This window comes from Puccinia triticina, chromosome 17A (genome assembly GCF_026914185.1).
Source record: "Puccinia triticina chromosome 17A, complete sequence".
In the NCBI taxonomy this organism is placed as follows: domain Eukaryota; kingdom Fungi; phylum Basidiomycota; class Pucciniomycetes; order Pucciniales; family Pucciniaceae; genus Puccinia; species Puccinia triticina.
The window spans coordinates 1,175,072-1,190,385 of NC_070574.1; the positions used below are offsets into that span (position 1 = coordinate 1,175,072).

The 15,314-nt window shown below is 46.9% G+C and overlaps 4 protein-coding genes across 4 annotated transcripts; 3 read left to right on the top strand and 1 right to left on the bottom strand.

Moving 5' to 3' along the window:
* Positions 1-1,100: 1,100 nt before the first annotated feature.
* Positions 1,101-4,465, top strand: PtA15_17A100 (uncharacterized protein; the record flags this gene model as incomplete). Its single annotated transcript, XM_053164181.1, has 10 exons — positions 1,101-1,113; positions 1,789-2,262; positions 2,467-2,588; positions 2,686-2,772; positions 2,853-2,929; positions 3,292-3,505; positions 3,590-3,699; positions 3,771-3,868; positions 3,969-4,120; positions 4,307-4,465. The coding sequence occupies 10 exons, from the start codon at positions 1,101-1,103 to the stop codon at positions 4,463-4,465; spliced, it is 1,506 nt and encodes a 501-aa protein (XP_053028173.1).
* A 951-nt stretch (positions 4,466-5,416) lies between these two features.
* PtA15_17A101 (uncharacterized protein) lies at positions 5,417-9,079 on the bottom strand (the record flags this gene model as incomplete). Its single annotated transcript, XM_053164182.1, has 4 exons — positions 5,417-7,022; positions 7,121-7,737; positions 7,863-8,959; positions 9,043-9,079. The coding sequence occupies 4 exons, from the start codon at positions 9,077-9,079 to the stop codon at positions 5,417-5,419; spliced, it is 3,357 nt and encodes a 1,118-aa protein (XP_053028174.1).
* A 1,620-nt stretch (positions 9,080-10,699) lies between these two features.
* Positions 10,700-12,285, top strand: PtA15_17A102 (uncharacterized protein; the record flags this gene model as incomplete). The annotated part of the gene is made up of 5 exons (XM_053164183.1): positions 10,700-10,880; positions 10,961-11,062; positions 11,158-11,301; positions 11,408-11,678; positions 11,766-12,285. 5 exons carry the CDS (start codon positions 10,700-10,702, stop codon positions 12,283-12,285), a joined length of 1,218 nt encoding a protein of 405 aa, XP_053028175.1.
* Positions 12,286-14,536: 2,251 nt separating this feature from the next.
* On the top strand, positions 14,537-15,259 carry PtA15_17A103 (uncharacterized protein; the record flags this gene model as incomplete). The annotated part of the gene is made up of 2 exons (XM_053164184.1): positions 14,537-14,889; positions 14,968-15,259. The coding sequence occupies 2 exons, from the start codon at positions 14,537-14,539 to the stop codon at positions 15,257-15,259; spliced, it is 645 nt and encodes a 214-aa protein (XP_053028176.1).
* Positions 15,260-15,314: the final 55 nt, after the last annotated feature.

Below are 15,314 nucleotides of genomic sequence, written 5' to 3' on the forward strand. Positions count from 1 at the left end.
TCTCCTTGAGTGCGGTCGCTTGCGATCAGACCTCTGAATTGCACTTCGGCCGAGCCTTATCAACGCTGGAATTTTGATGCGGCAACTGATGATAATTCCGGAGTTTGAAGTTCAAGATTATCAAGGTTTTCCCCCGGTTGAATTTTGAACCCACCATCTGAACATGGAATGCTGCCATAGTCGTCATGGCGAGTTAGGCCTGATATGTAGCAAAGCGACCTAAAGCGACCTACATAGTAAGTAAACAACCGCTGCACGCTCATATGAATTTGTCATCAGGATCCCCAAACTTGTCTTCTTTGTATCAAAAGCACTCAACACGAGTCTCCCCTGGTGACAGGCTCGCTGGGGCTGACGGTGAAGCCACTAGCCTAAAGCCCCTTGATCGCAGGTGTGTCAATAGGGTTGACGGCGCCACCTTTGAGAAGGTGCGCGCCAATGGGCGCCTGAAAAACCCCCCTCTGAAAAAACCCCCTCTAGGGGGCGCGCCTTTTGCAGGCGCAAGGGCGGCGCGCCCAGGCGAGGCTTACAGCACAGGTTTTTGACTCTTGAGCATGTTGGTGAATTTGTATTGGCAAGTACAACATGTGTAGCTTGCCGGGTTAAGTTCCGTGAAATTTAGCAAAACTTTATGTAGAGGTTGCGGTTGCTGATGCCACTTGTCTGGTGGCTACGTACTGGTTAATTTTGTTGATTAAGCCGTCGCCTCACCCCATAAATGAAAGATAGGAATGAATCTGCAGGGTCCATCTTGGAAAGTAACCCTTACTTCTCGGTGAGGTGACAACTGCAACAATTTACGCACCTGAGGCTGTGTTTCTGCTTTTGTGGCAGCTTGTTGGACTTTTTAATTTTGTAGCTGGTACTACAGATATCCCCTTCTGAGGTTCTCTCTTTAAAATTCATAGCGTGAAGACAAATGAAAAAGAACTACTGCATTTGGGAAGTCTCCAAGTGTCGAGAACGAGCCTCCATAAACCCCGGTTGGTTCGCAGTGATACCTATACATACAAACTAAAGAATACATTAATGTTGCCGGCGACTTCGTCTGGAGGGCCTGATTGATATGGTAACTGATTGTCTGATTGTGCAAAACGGTGATGGGTGAACGAGGTGAGGTTGCACACCATACTCATACTATCATTCCTACGTATTTTCATGCAACTACGTGTAACGCTTATCCACCTTGGTTAAATACCTTTGTCCTTTGGTGTCAGTCTCTTTTTCCCATCCTTCCGAGCTGCGCTCAACCTCTAGAAATCTATCACCTTTTTCGTATTTATCACACTTCCTTCACCTAGCTTATATTCAGATTGAAAACGTTATTTACGCCATGCCAGGCATTAAATCTCTTATTGGTTTATTGGTTACCTTGATGGTAGTTTCTGATTTCACTGTTGATGCTAGTCCACTATATATACCCAATGAGGTACCCGATCTTTCAACTTTAACCAAAGCCAAAAGAGATCTCTTGTGAGTTTATCTGGTTTTATAGCTCCTCCGACTGTTTTGAAAACACTTAAATCAATTCAGAATGCTGATGAGCGACTTTATGAGTGAATAGGCTCGCCAGAAGAAGAGTTGAAGTATCGCGTCCCTCACTTGTCGCCCGATCGCCGACAAATCGCAAAGGAAGGCCGAATAACCTGCAGATACTCGATGGCGGACCTGCTGGCCACCCCGGCAAAGAGGGCAAAGAGGGCAAAGAGGGCAAAGAGGGCAAAGAGGGCAAAGGAGAGGGAAAAGAAGGAGGAGGGCTTTTGACAGATCTTTTAGGTCAGGGTCCAGGCAGAGACGCTGTCAGACCACCTCCTCCCCCGGAACTACTTGGGGGACTTTTGGGTCGACCACCTCCTCCCCCGGAACTACTTGGAGGACTTTTGGGTGGGCCACCACCTCCCCCTCTGGAACTTGGAGGACGTTTACCTCCACCTCCAGAACTGGCTGGAAAAGAGGCGGGGGCCCCGCCTCCTATCCCTGAAGTCGGGAGTGGTAGATCAGGCGAAGCAGCAGCCAAACTCCGTACCTCTGGTGTCAAGTTAGGACAAGCCGATGCTGCTCCCAGACAAAGAGGAAAAGAAGGAAAACTTGATGAGCCGCCACCACCACCACCTATCGTTGAATCTGCGAATGAAAAAGTAAAAGATCTTGCTAAGGAAGGCGCGGGGGAAAGGAAAAAAGCCGAAAAGGAGAAGACAGTTGAAAAGGATAAAATTAAAAAGGACAATGGTGGTGAAGAAGATATTCCTGAAGTTTCCAGTGGTAAGAACTTAGCTGTAGTTGAAGAAGGATCTAACGGACGTGCCTCAACCGGCAAAGGAGATGCAAAATCAAAATCAAAAGAAGCAAAAGTTGGCTCCCTTCAGGTTGATTCGGAAGCACCTCCCGCTCTTCCTTCTCTTCCTCCTCCTCCTCCCCCTCCTCCTCCCGGAGGAGAATTGGCACCTGAACTTGTTGGAAGGCCAGGCAAGGAAGGAAAAGCTGGAAAAGGCGAGGGAGAACTAGGCGGCGGACGACTTGTTCGGGAAGCTGCGATTACATTGGCTCAAGCTAACAGACTGATTGAGAATAGCATGCAATTCATGCAGGTAAATCATATTTTTCACATATTTTTAATCCGTAATTGCCTAAAACTCAGATCCTTACAAATGGTTTATTTTCCTTTCGGTCCGGTGGACCTTTTAGAGTTCCACCGCTAACTCTACGGATATTAAAAAAGCAGCCGAACTAGCCGTCAAGCTTGGAAATGCCGAAGACTTTTTAAGAGAAGTAGTAAGTTTAAAATCACTGACTTGAGAAAACATGTTCTTCAAAAACTAATCTATCTGCTTTTTGTGACTTTTCGTAAACAGCTCGCTAGTGCATCACAGGATCCAGCATCTGCTCAAAAATCTCTCGGAATTATAAGAGATAACGGACAAGTTTTAACGTACGTAATTCTTTTTTCTCAACCGATGCACAAGCAATCGCAGATATTTGATCTCACAGGCTGATTGCCATCCCAACTTATTTGGTCATTAATCAATGAAACTGTGACTTTTGATTCACAAAAATGAAGTAAGGGTTTTGATGACATCGCCAAGAATCCGGAAGATAAGGCCAAAGTCAAAGAAGGACTGGAAAAAATGCAAGCTGCGCGGTAAGCCGAACACCACTAAGAAATATTGAGTCTAATTGATGGCAACCTCACTTATGAAACATACCAATTCATCGCGTGGGATGCACCAGAAAACAAGTTCTCCTGGCAAACAGTGAACTGATTCAGGATGTCTCAGGCGGTCGGGGAAATAGGTTGCAAAGGCAATTAAATTTGGCTGGAAAAGCTAATGAAAAGGTGGCTGAGAACAAATTTGTGAATGATGGTGCTCAAAAGAAATCAATAGAGGAGGCGCAAAAGAATCTGGCTTCCCAGTCCAAGACTGTTGATGATCAAATTGCAATCATTGCAAAGGAAGGTACCGATGCTACAGCAATTGCAGCAGCAGCGCAGAAAGCCTTGGAGGGAGTAAGCACCTTTTTTTTACAAAAAAAAAAAACTAGGATGAGTTACTCACACAAAGTTTCTGTCAAAAACAAACATCTCTTTTAGGAATCCGCGCAGCACTTCTCCAGAGAAGTTTTGGCAAGTGGGGCAAAAAACCCGGCGGAAGCTATGCAAGCCTTGGGAAGTGTAAGAGACCATCAGTTCAATCAAGTTGTGTAAGTGAATTTCTCTGGGATGACACCAAAGAGGCTCAAAGTTGATTGATTTTTTGCATGATATATCTCAGCGCTGGCCTTAGATCAATTGCCGCAAATAGTAAGAATGCCGAGGCTGTCAAAACTGCCGTTTCTGTTGTCAATCAAGGCCGTAAATTCATCGTCGCAGGTAAGCATTTCTAGAGAGACTATCAGCGATAATAACTATGTGACCTCCTTACTGATTCATACAAATAATTGGTTTGGTAAAAATCCAAAAACCTTTGCAGCCAATGAGAAATTGATTGAATTGTCTGGAGGAACTGCTGCAGAAGTAAACGTCAAGGATAACAACAAGGCGGCCGAGGAAAAAACGAAAGTAGGAGCCGAAGCAGCCAAGCAGAACAAGGACAACAAATTGGCCGACGTTAAGAAAAACCAGGTACTAGCACAGAAGAAAGAAGGAGACATAGGCGAGAAGAAAGCTCAGGAAGAAAACAAAAATGCAGCCGAGTTTCAAAACAAACAGAAAGAGGAGAAGGAAAAGAAAAAGAAGGAGGAGGAGGAAGCAGAGAAGAAAAAGAAGGAAGAAGAGGAGCAGAAGAAGAAGCAGGCCGAAGGCGGGCAGACGGCCGAGAGCAAGGAGCAAGCTGGTGCGGCCAATGGGAAACCTCAAGAACAGCAGAAAGAGCAGCCCGAAGGAGCCCCGCCGGTTGAAGAAGTTAAGAACAATGCGGGGGCGGAAGAAGTTGCAGTTGAGGCAGAAGCCACTGGAGTCGAAGTTTAGCTTTTTGCTATTCTTGGACCAAGCAGTGAACAACATTCAGGTTGAAACCTCTTCCCCCAACTCCAGATGGACACAGCCTTTTCTCATCCGGATTGATGAATTTGTGAATATATCCAGATGAAATATAAATGACAGGACATTTGTGCTTACTCATGAGCACCTCTTAATGAGGCTTACTCGCATGTACAAATAATTTTCATTCTCTATCTTGTTCTCTCAAAGAGACTTTCTGATCATAACCAATGTTGCATAGTTATCTGATAGACATTTTGGTAATCAACACGCATTGATTTCTAGAAGTTCCACGTTCTAGTGCAATTTGCAAATGAAAGTTTTTAAACCCCAAAACATTTTGTCAGTCATACTTCATCTATCGTCGTATTTCACAAGTCAAGGACAATTCGAACTTGTCGAAGTCCACGTCCCTAGCACTGCGATCTCTCCCGCAGGGAGGACAATTCCGACAAACTGTTCGACAGCTCAATCGTACAACTGGAGGCAGATGAGGACGGCTCAAGCAGCTTCTGAGCAGACTCATGCTGTTCGCGCTCAATCGTACAACTGGAGGCAGATGAGGACGGCTCAAGCAGCTTCTGAGCAGACTCATGCTGTTCGAGGGCCTAGAGTCCCCACAAACAAAGAGAATAAAAAGGATGGATTGCTGGTGAAATCTACAGACTCATCCACATAATCCACGTGTTGCACATTCAAGCGTGCAGAGGGAAGAATCCACCCATCCTAGTCTTCAGAGGTTTGAATTGTGTTGCCGCTCTCCAACCACATCTTGAAGAAAAACTCGAAAACCCCCAACAAACAAGGAACAAAAAGAATCTGAAAAAAACGGTGACAGAAACCGGAGAACACAGAACAGGGAAAGAAAAGAGAAGAAGAAAATGTCTATTTTCTGATTGAAAAAAGCCCGATGGCGGTAGTGAGAAAGGTAAAGGGGAGTTATAAGTCCATACTGTTACAAACAAACATGATTTTCCATTCTCCCACCGCCTGTTTCCAGAAAAAGCTACCTTGGGTGAAGTCTCTTGAGCCGAGCTGTTGAGAATGATGATCGAAGGATTGATGAGGGGGAGGAAGATGGTTGTCATGGGTGCCGATGGTAGTGTCGGAAGTTGACGAATCGAAGCTGTTTGGGTTGCGGTCGAGGGGATGGATATGGGGGTTAGGGCGGAGAGTGTTGGGGGCAGAGGAGGGCGAGAACCAGGCGGCGGAGCTGCACAGGTAGCCGATCTTGGCGCTGTAGTCGTACGAGCTGTTGTCGTTCAACTCCTCCTCGGTCTCCTCAAAAGGCTGCTCAACAGACGAGATCGACAGGCGCGATCTGTGGGCGGCGGGCGGCCGCGGAGACGACGGCAAGCCCGGGCCGCGCCGGGCGCCCGGCAGTCGGCCGGGCGGGACGAGGTCGTCGTCGGTGCTGCTCGTCGTGACAGCCGATGAGAAGGATGATGCCGAGGTCTGCCTGAAGCGGCGCCGATGGGCACTGCTCGCAGGAGTGAAGAACGACATGTTTCCATGTGGGCGCTCCTTCGCTTTCCCCGCCTCCCAAACCATCCTCAGAAACTTCAGCGAGATAAATCCTTCCTGAACTTCGACGCTCGACGCCGTAAACGCCGTCAAGCAGCAGAACACCTCGTCACTTGATGGTCTGCTCCCAGGTCCCCCGCCAGGATCTTTCTTCCCGTCGACATTCTTCCATTTAGACGGTGTAGGAATGATCTGCGCCTGGACCTTGACTGGGATTGCTCGCCATGTGAAGGTATGGATTGGCTTGAGTAATAGCGGCAGTGGGAGGCCTCCCGCGAGTCCTGAATGTTGGTCGATGCCCGAGCTTGATTGCTCCCTCGTAGACGATCGTGAACGGGACTCATATCCGAATGGGCAAATGACCGCATAGGTCAGATACCCACGCGTTACCAAATAAATCGCTCGAAGATGATGTTCTTCTTCGCTTTCAACCTCATCACGACCACCCGCTCCAGCGGTGTTCTGGCAATTAGGCGTTTGGCTGGGAACTGGAATCAATAGTTCTTCGCATCCTGCCCACCGTCGGTCACTGACTAGCCGGTTGGATCGGCGATTCTCGACTTGGAAACCATCATCTTTTGATTTTCCAAACCCATCTTTGATCCGTTTGTTGACCAAGACGGGCTCGATGGAGCCCGAAATCGAAGACGAGTTGCGCCCAAACGGCTTGAAGTTACGTTCCAACTGACTGAGGCCACTAAAGCTGCCCGTAGTGGGTCTTAGCGTTGTGGTTGTATAGGAGGAAATGCTGGTCGTCGTCTGGCTTGCCGCGATGGCCCCCTGTAAATCTAATTCTCGAACGCTCAGGTCGCTCAAGGAAATGACGACCGCATACTCCTTCATCGTCAGCAGCACCGCAAGTTCGCCATATCCAAGCCGAGGATTGAGCGTTCGTCGGCTGAGTGTGGAGGTACGGGAATGAGATGCGGCTCTACTGTTGTTGTTGTTGGACCTGGAAAACTCAGACAGGACTAAATGCGCAGTCTTTGCCGTGAAAGGCGCCGACATCTCAGCACATAAACTTGACCAATCCAATAAATCGAGAAAATGTCAGCAGGTGGGACATTCAAATTTTCTTACTCTTGGATACATAGCAAAGAAAAGGAGATGACGACATACTGCCATGTTCGTTGAGGGGTAGGCTGTGACTCCATGACAAATATCATTTGCTTGGTGGCGATGATCAAATACCACCATCCGTCATTGGGCGTATGGCCTTTAGGCTCATCATCTCCGTCATCGGTACGTGCGCGTGATCGTGATCTTAATCCTGCGGGAAGGGAGTCGTTGATTTGGTCTAATTGATCATTAATGGGATTGAATCCGGGCACGGGTGAATTTGAAAGTTTGATGAATAGTATCGGTCCATGGGCCTGAATGCGAGGCAGATTCAGGGATATCGTTTGCTTTGCCCATTGGAGGGGTAACTCGAGATGTGATTGATTCGATGACTTCTGACCCGCGGCAGAGGGGGGCAATGGATTGGGCAGCGGATGACTTGTAGAAGGCTTGTGTCCATGAGAATCCCTCGATTGGTGTCGGCTGGGTGCACTCGCGGGGTGAGAAGGAAACGTGTTGGAAAGACTGTCGGATAAGTTGCTGATCGAGCCCTCGGCTTTTTGCTTGCCCTTCTCAAACATCGACATCAATCCAGCTAGAGCAGAAGTTCCAGCAACTAAAGCCGAGCTTCTTTTGGTGCTTGAAGATCGCTCTGCTAGATCTAAACATTCGGAGCTCTAGGGTGGTTGATGGGCAAGATAAACGTTGAAAGTTTATCAGTCAATAGTACTAGATATCATGATAAGATCGAAGTGGTACAAAGCGCTGAGAAACGATGAAATAAAAGGCTTGATCAACCAACTTCACTAAACGCACGAAACTTGACAAGATTAACCATCGACTGGAGCGGCCACATCTTGACTGATTTCGTGATCCCATCCATGCCAGCACTCATGATCGATTCATTTGAGGACGATGTGAGTGCAATGACGATGCCAGGTAAAGAGGCATTTGAAGAGTGGGGTGTATCTTCGATTGCAATTTCGAGTTGATGTACGCCTAAGCCTTGCCATAGTTGATATATTTTGCTGTCGGTGGGTGAGACCATATCTTTCTTGACGGTGGACGAAAGAGAGGGCATCAGATCGCACACGTAGAGCCCTTCGATCGTCCCAACCAGTAGGAATCTTTCGGCAGGCGGGTCGGTGGATGAGGTATAATTCCTGATTCTACTCAGTGGCAGGGGGATTGCGCATAGTGGTTGGGAGGGAAATTGGGGTAGAAAGCGGGACCCGATTTGATGGATCGAGGTAGATGGGGTCAGGTTCACGGCTCCTGGTCCAGGTTCGAGGTTTGGTTTGTGGGCGGATGTTGAGCCGTCGAATTTGCCCTTCTGATGTCTTAAGAACGTATCTTTGTGGTTTCGTGAGGCTGATTTGAAGGCTGCGCGTTCGTCCCTAGCCGATATGATGGATGAATTTCGGTCAAGAGGAGTGGATTGAGGTTGAATCTGGGGTTGATTTGATTGAGGCAAGTCCCAGCCGGTCCCGAATGGACGTCCCTGTAGTTCCGCCTGCTGGCGATCAACCGTCCGTTCTTCAACTCGCTCTCGAGCACGTTTTTCGATCCATCCTCGCCACCTTCCAAATCGATGTCCTTCCTGATCTTTGAGTTCGCCATAGGTGGGTAATATATCCGGGGAGATGTTGCTGTTGTCGGCTTCGTCGAGGGGGGGCGGTCGTTGCGGAGAAGCAGGTTGGTTTGGCGGAATTTGCGGGATGTTGCCTGGTTGCGGAGAGCTGAACAGTTTTGGTGGGCTTGGGTGGCTGCTGTCTATCGGATTAGGGTTGCTTCCATCGTGGAGCGATAGATGTGATGCCGCGTGGTCAATTTCGTAGCAAGTTGTGGATGGGTTGCCAGGATTCGGAGTTTGGGAATCTTCTTCGGCAGTTTGTTGTCCTGATGGATGAACACGATCCAGAGGACAAATCAGTTCTAATCACGGGAAAGCCTTGAACACGCTGCAAGAAGATTGGCCTGACCCGAGTTAGGATAAACGAAATTTGAGTTCATGGCCATGTGTAGACTTCCTCGGCGCTTTAATCGCTGTGCACGGTTTCAAGTCTTGAATACAGCCTTGGGTTCTGAGCGGAGGGGGCAGATCGGAAGTTAGCACGGACAGGGCTGCTCGATGATGTCCGGAGTAAGGGTCAACGTACGTCGTCACACAATCGAATAGCCACCACTTCTTGTGTTATTAGCACATCGTCATCGCTCTCTGTATGTACCTGTGTATTCGCCAGTGCCGTGTTGGAGGGCTCCCTGTGACTTTGATTTTGATGAGCAGGCGTCGTCGAAACGGTGCTGAGTTGCCAAGGAATGAGGTTTAAAGGGGTCGGACATACATACACCTGCTTACATAAAAGGAGTGCATACACGCAGGCTGCGGCTCTCCACGCAGCAAGAACCCGACTCCTGTTGATCAAGAGCACCCCCCAATGCCATCCTCTGTGGTTTTTGTTGTTGTTGTCATTGTGGCCAAATTAGTAGCATGGAATGTGTTTGCAAGTTTGGATGAGCCCGTTACCGACTGCGACCTGACTGAACTACAAAGTCATTCCACAAGTGGATCGAGGACGGCGCCCCGCAGGAACCCTCCCTCAGGGGCCGATGTGGATCAAAGTTACAGTCTTGACACCAAGCGGAGGGTTCGTCGAGCAATCATCGACGAAAGGCTTGATTCTCATATGGATTGTCTCCTTACAGGCGCCCAACTCTTTGTCCAAACTTCACAGGGCAGAAGCACATAAATACCGAAAACTTCTTTGCGATCGACTGGCGCTATTGAACTATCGGCTACGGATCGTTCAGGAGTGCAAAGCTTTGGTCTTCTCAACATTATTAATGTACTATATGGATATTTGTTCGCAAGTTAAACGCGAACGGAAATCTTCGCCGGGACCAAATTCGTGTCGTTTTCACATTAACAGCAGCATATATAGCCGCAGTGACTGCGGAGGTCACTGTTAAGATTCAAATCTGCTCGACACTGTCGTTACTACACAGGCCCGGTTAGCTCAGTCGGTAGAGCATTCGGCTTTTATGCGCAGGCCACCTGCACATGACACCGAAATGTCGGGGGTTCGAGCCCCCCATTGGGCGCTTGTTTTTTTTGCCCTGCCCATCGAACCGTCCTCGATTCCGCGTCCGGATAGCTTGCCACGGAAGGTATTTTTGTGTGTATACTTCGGAATGAACATCCAAAAAAACATGGATAACTGGGGTGCCTATTGTCGGACGCGATCTCAAGCCAAATTGTCCAATCTAAGTCCTCCGAAGGAGATTTCTGAGTGTGGGGTGGTTTTGCTCAGTTTGTTTGAGCTCCAGGCCGAGCGGAAAGTCTGAATCTCAATTGTTTTTTTGGTCAAGCTTCAGAGTTGGTCACTGGACTGATCCACAGCTAATGCGTAATACATATCCCAGCTGCTGATTTTGTTAGAGGGGGCTGAGACGAATTCTGCTTGATGGCTTGGAAATAAATCAGCCGTTTCCAGAAGAGTTTCACCATTCCTGAGACATGCAATTTAGGACTGGGCCATTGTCAGCATCATCTGTATCATGCAAAAATGGAGGCGAGTGTGTCGCCCTGGTCACACGTTGGAACCAAAAGATAATTCTTGCAATCCGTACCATACTAGCATGATTTGTATCCGACAAACCTTACTGGGAGTTGCTCTTTTCCGTTCTATATTGATTACTGCAACTAGGGATGCCGATCACGACACGGATTCGGAGACATCAATTCAAAACCTTGCAGAAAAAACCGACTGCAATTCATCATGGCAGTCAAAAATGCAACTCTCAGACGATGATACTTTTCGTAAGATGCCCGTGCCAAATGGTGGTTCATTATCTTTTACTGTTGAAGTTGTGGGAGGTAAACGATGCTCTATTTTGTAGAATCCTTCCGCAGCTATTTTCTCGACCTTGACGATAATCGCAATAGCCCCGGACCAAAGCCAGCCCACAGCTTGGGCACAAGCAGTACAGTTGGTGAAAAAGGTCAGCTCAATTACTAGTCAGCTTCGAGGAGATATTCGTGATTATCACTGAGTGTTTTATAACATGATGAACTCATCTGGTATTCAAACATGTAGGTATTCAAAATGTAAACAATGCCTATCGAACCTCAAACCCTTTGCTCAAAAAACGTGCATTGTACGAACGGTTGGCAGCGGATCAAGAGTCCCTGTGTCAATACCTGCCTGCAATCAAATTTCCAACCAAGCCGCGTTCCTCAAGTAAGATAGGTTAACTTCAAAACTTCTCAATCATCCTGGCGATATTTCTTGTCAAGAATGAGCTGCTCACGATCTGATAAAACATATTTCGCTCACAATCATCTAGGGCCGCGCCTCAGCCGTTGGAACTCAAAAGGCATATCTATCAAGGGTCGTCAAAAGATGAAAAAAAGCCAACGCGCTACAACAAATTTTAAACTGGAGACTGTCATCCGCACAAAAAATAATACCGGAAAGCAAAAAATCAATAATTCTTTCCAAGTCAAAACTGGGCCGATTTTCAGAGAACTCCAGGAAGCCAGAGAAGATACAGAACTGTTTGATCTGTTTACGCGGGCTCAAAAATTAAGCCTCAAGCTGAAAGCCAAACAGAGAAAGTCAGTCAAAGATCTCCATAGAAATATTGAAAATAACAGAAAAGCATTAGAAACAGCATATCTGGTCCGAAATAACAAAAAATACAGCATTGAATTAGCAGAGCTTACACAGCAAACTGATTCGGAGCTTGAAGAAGAAGATATTGTTGTTTATCCTTCAAACCCCAAGCTCAAATTACCAAAAGATGGAAAGGAGCCAACTCACAATGCCTACATCAAGCTGAGATTACCATCACATAAAATGCAAGTCCCAGAAAAGGCAAACCGAGTGGTGACAAGAGCACAAAGGATTGGAGAGTACTTAGATTATCTCCATCAATTTCCTCAAATTATGCCAGATGCACAAATACAGGTCAAAATTTCAAATGAAGCTCACCAAAATCTTCTTGAATGGTTCTACAATTTACTATTCAAGGACACTCAAGATCACCCGCCTCTCCTGGGTTGGGCTCAACTGGAGTTTCCACTAAAGCATGGAAACCACAAGAAATTCAATCCTGCTCAGATCATTCTTTACAAAGCTCTAACACAGGCAGGTTGGCTAACAATCTCTCAAGTTGCTTATGTTGCAATTAAGTTGCGCAACATCTGGCTAGAATTTAATTGACCAACACAAATGCCACAAAGTTGAAACTCTCTAATGGCATAACTAAAGTCAACTTCAATGTGAAAGACTCAATATATGGAATTGAAAATGAACTGGGGTATGCTTTCCAATTAAATACTAAAAAAAATGCTTTATCAGAATTAAGTTTGATATATTGGACAGAGTTCAGATTGAACTGATTGCTTATAGCATTGAAAACTAAAATCCAATTGTTATATATTTCCTCAACTGGTCAGGCCGGGGCTGAGCAGGGGCCCGCCCACTTAGGGAAAGCTGCCACAGGAAGTTAGCCCAGACAAGCATTTTTCTTGAAAAATTCATAGCATGCCGTTCTACAATCTTTGATGTTCTGGAAGATGTTTCCAGGAGATTTTTACTCATACAAAAGCTGTTCCATGTAAATTGATCCATGTACTCGATGCCCAAGACGGCAGCCCCCGTGTGCCCTCTGCAGCAATCTGATCTTCTGCCGCCGGTCCATGCAGCCAACGAGGACAAGGACAATTATAATGTGATTGAGGGAGAGATGTCAGCTTCTTTAGTGTAAATAAATTACTGGAGGAATTTCGTGAATAATTCATTCCTCTAGAGAAACTATCATACTTGTCTCTGACAGAATATCATCATCATCTTTGTTGGCCTCAAAGGCCGACGAGAGGAGATTGAATTGGCAAGAAGGGCGCGGCACCCGACCGTCAATCAGAAAAAAGCTTGAGAGTACAAAATCAAGCCATGATCTTCATGTTGTAATGCCAGCCTCCTGACCCTTTTCAGTCATAATTTTAGCTTTGGTTGTGGGGTGCCAGGGATGGAAACGTATTTTCATTCCTATTGGGGATCAATCATCCATGAAGTCTAAGCCCGTGTGAACTATGTTGGATCAGCACCCTCAAATTGAATACATCTCACTGAGTTTTCCTTACAATTTTAAATTAGTGGGCTTCTCATTACCAGCGCTGGACTTTTGACGCCAGAAAAGAATCAGAAAAGGGAGCTGGCGAACGAAAGCTACAACTCCTGCATGCGCGCATTGAGTTGCGGCTCAATACCTATATGACTCTCTGAGGGTGTCGGATATCAGAACAGCACTAGTACTAATTGCTTTCAACCCTGAAGAGTCGGTACTCTTGCTCAGTTCAAGTAGCGAATTTTCATCAGCCCTTATCCGTCGCGTCAGTGTTGCTTTTGGAACAGTGAGTTTTCCGAATTAAGCAGTAAATACCTGTTTACTAGTTATCAAAAGAGAGACTCGGGTGGATTGCCATTCAACAGGCGACCTTCTCGGATAGAGTTAGTGTAAGCTGGTGTGGTACTCACAGCCCCCTCGGTGCACCATGATAAAACATGGAATTCGGTCGAGACTTCATTTTACTTCACAAGAGGGACAAGCTTTCCTATCCATTTTGGGATTCTTATCGAAATTGGGATCATATGCGCAGGTCCAATCTGAGCGGCGAAGATACACTACGAGGGAGAGATTCAGTGAGCACAATATTGCAGCCCACAAAGCTGCAGTACCACCACGTACCAAAAGATGAGCCGGAAAATACAAATGGATGTAGTAAGAGTTCGCGGCTCTAGGACGCATTTAAAGGTGCCATGATAGCATTAAAGACAGTCTGCCGTTATCTGTAGGGTAGATTTTCTTTGAAACTTTCGTTTCGGAAGCTTGGCGGCCTTTGTCCATGTTGGCGCTCGGCTTTGGACATGACCCTGAAATATATATAACTGGTCTGAGGAGCCGTTCTATTTACTACGTAGAAGACTCTCTTAAAACTTACAGCAATACAAATATCTGGTGCGGCGAAAAAAATCTCTTGAAGAGAAGACTCTCTTAAAACTTACAGCAATACAAATATCTGGTGCGGTGAAAAAAATCTCTTGAAGCTAGCAATCCACCAGTATTTGGTCTGATGAATTGAACATAGAAGTACAACCAACAGTAGGAAAACTCTCTTCAGGAGAAAGGGCCTAGCCGTTGGGCCTTTGTGTACGCGGCTTCCTTTGAAACCTTATGAAGACGCGACAATTGGTGCTCTCTATTTTGCAGATGCTGAGCCCTCAGCTTGTGACGCTGCCGCACCCCCATTCTTATTTAACCCGAGTGCTTCCTTCAGGGCAAGGTTAATTCCTCCTCCTTCATCCCTAGCGAAGAGCAGCACACTCTCGAACCGAGAAATTCTTTGGCTTTCTCCATACCTACTTTCCACTTCTCTACCGCTTCACCACTTCCATAAATAATTTTTAAAAAATGCCTTTGTGCAAGGGGAAGATGCGCGAAGAGGAGGACTCCGACTCAGATGAATCCTTCCACTGTTGCGGCAAGCCAGAGGACCTCCTCGAAGATTTCCGATCTTCGATGGAAACTTCCAAACCGGAGGTGAATGAGGTGCGCGTCCCCGACAATCAAGACTACTACCTTTATTCAGCTGGCCTCGAACGAGCAAATCCCCCCAGCAATGGACCAACACTTTCATCAATCTGCGACTCCCAACGGGCTCCAACCGTCTGTTCCTCTGATTCCGGACACACTCGGGTCGGAAGCGCTCTCCTCATCATCAAAACTGACGAGGTAGTCTTCCCATTCTCTTCGACCGAGATGAGGTAAGTAAAAAGAGTGACTCTCTAGCCCTTTCATCGATAAAAGTTTACTGACATTGATCACTTGATTTCGCTATGTAGGACCATTCGAATCCAACCAGTCAAACCAAGTCAGCCTCTCAAACCCATGAAGAAGTCAAAATGGAAAATTCAGATCCCTCGGCCCCAGAGCTCTCTCCGAGCGGTTATCAGTCCCACCAACGATCACCCGCCAAGTCCCGAGGTTTCGACGGCCCAAGCGTCAGCCCTTCATGGTCCTCCACCACCAAGATCGTGTGGCCGTCGCCGGGGAATGGTTTTCACTTCGACCAGCCTTCCTGAGCAATTGAAGGAGTTGGCCGAGACTGAGGGTTCAGATGGCAGTGGTACTTGAACACATGGCCCGACGGCTCTTTTGCAGGATTCAATTGCTCACTTCCGGCTATCAA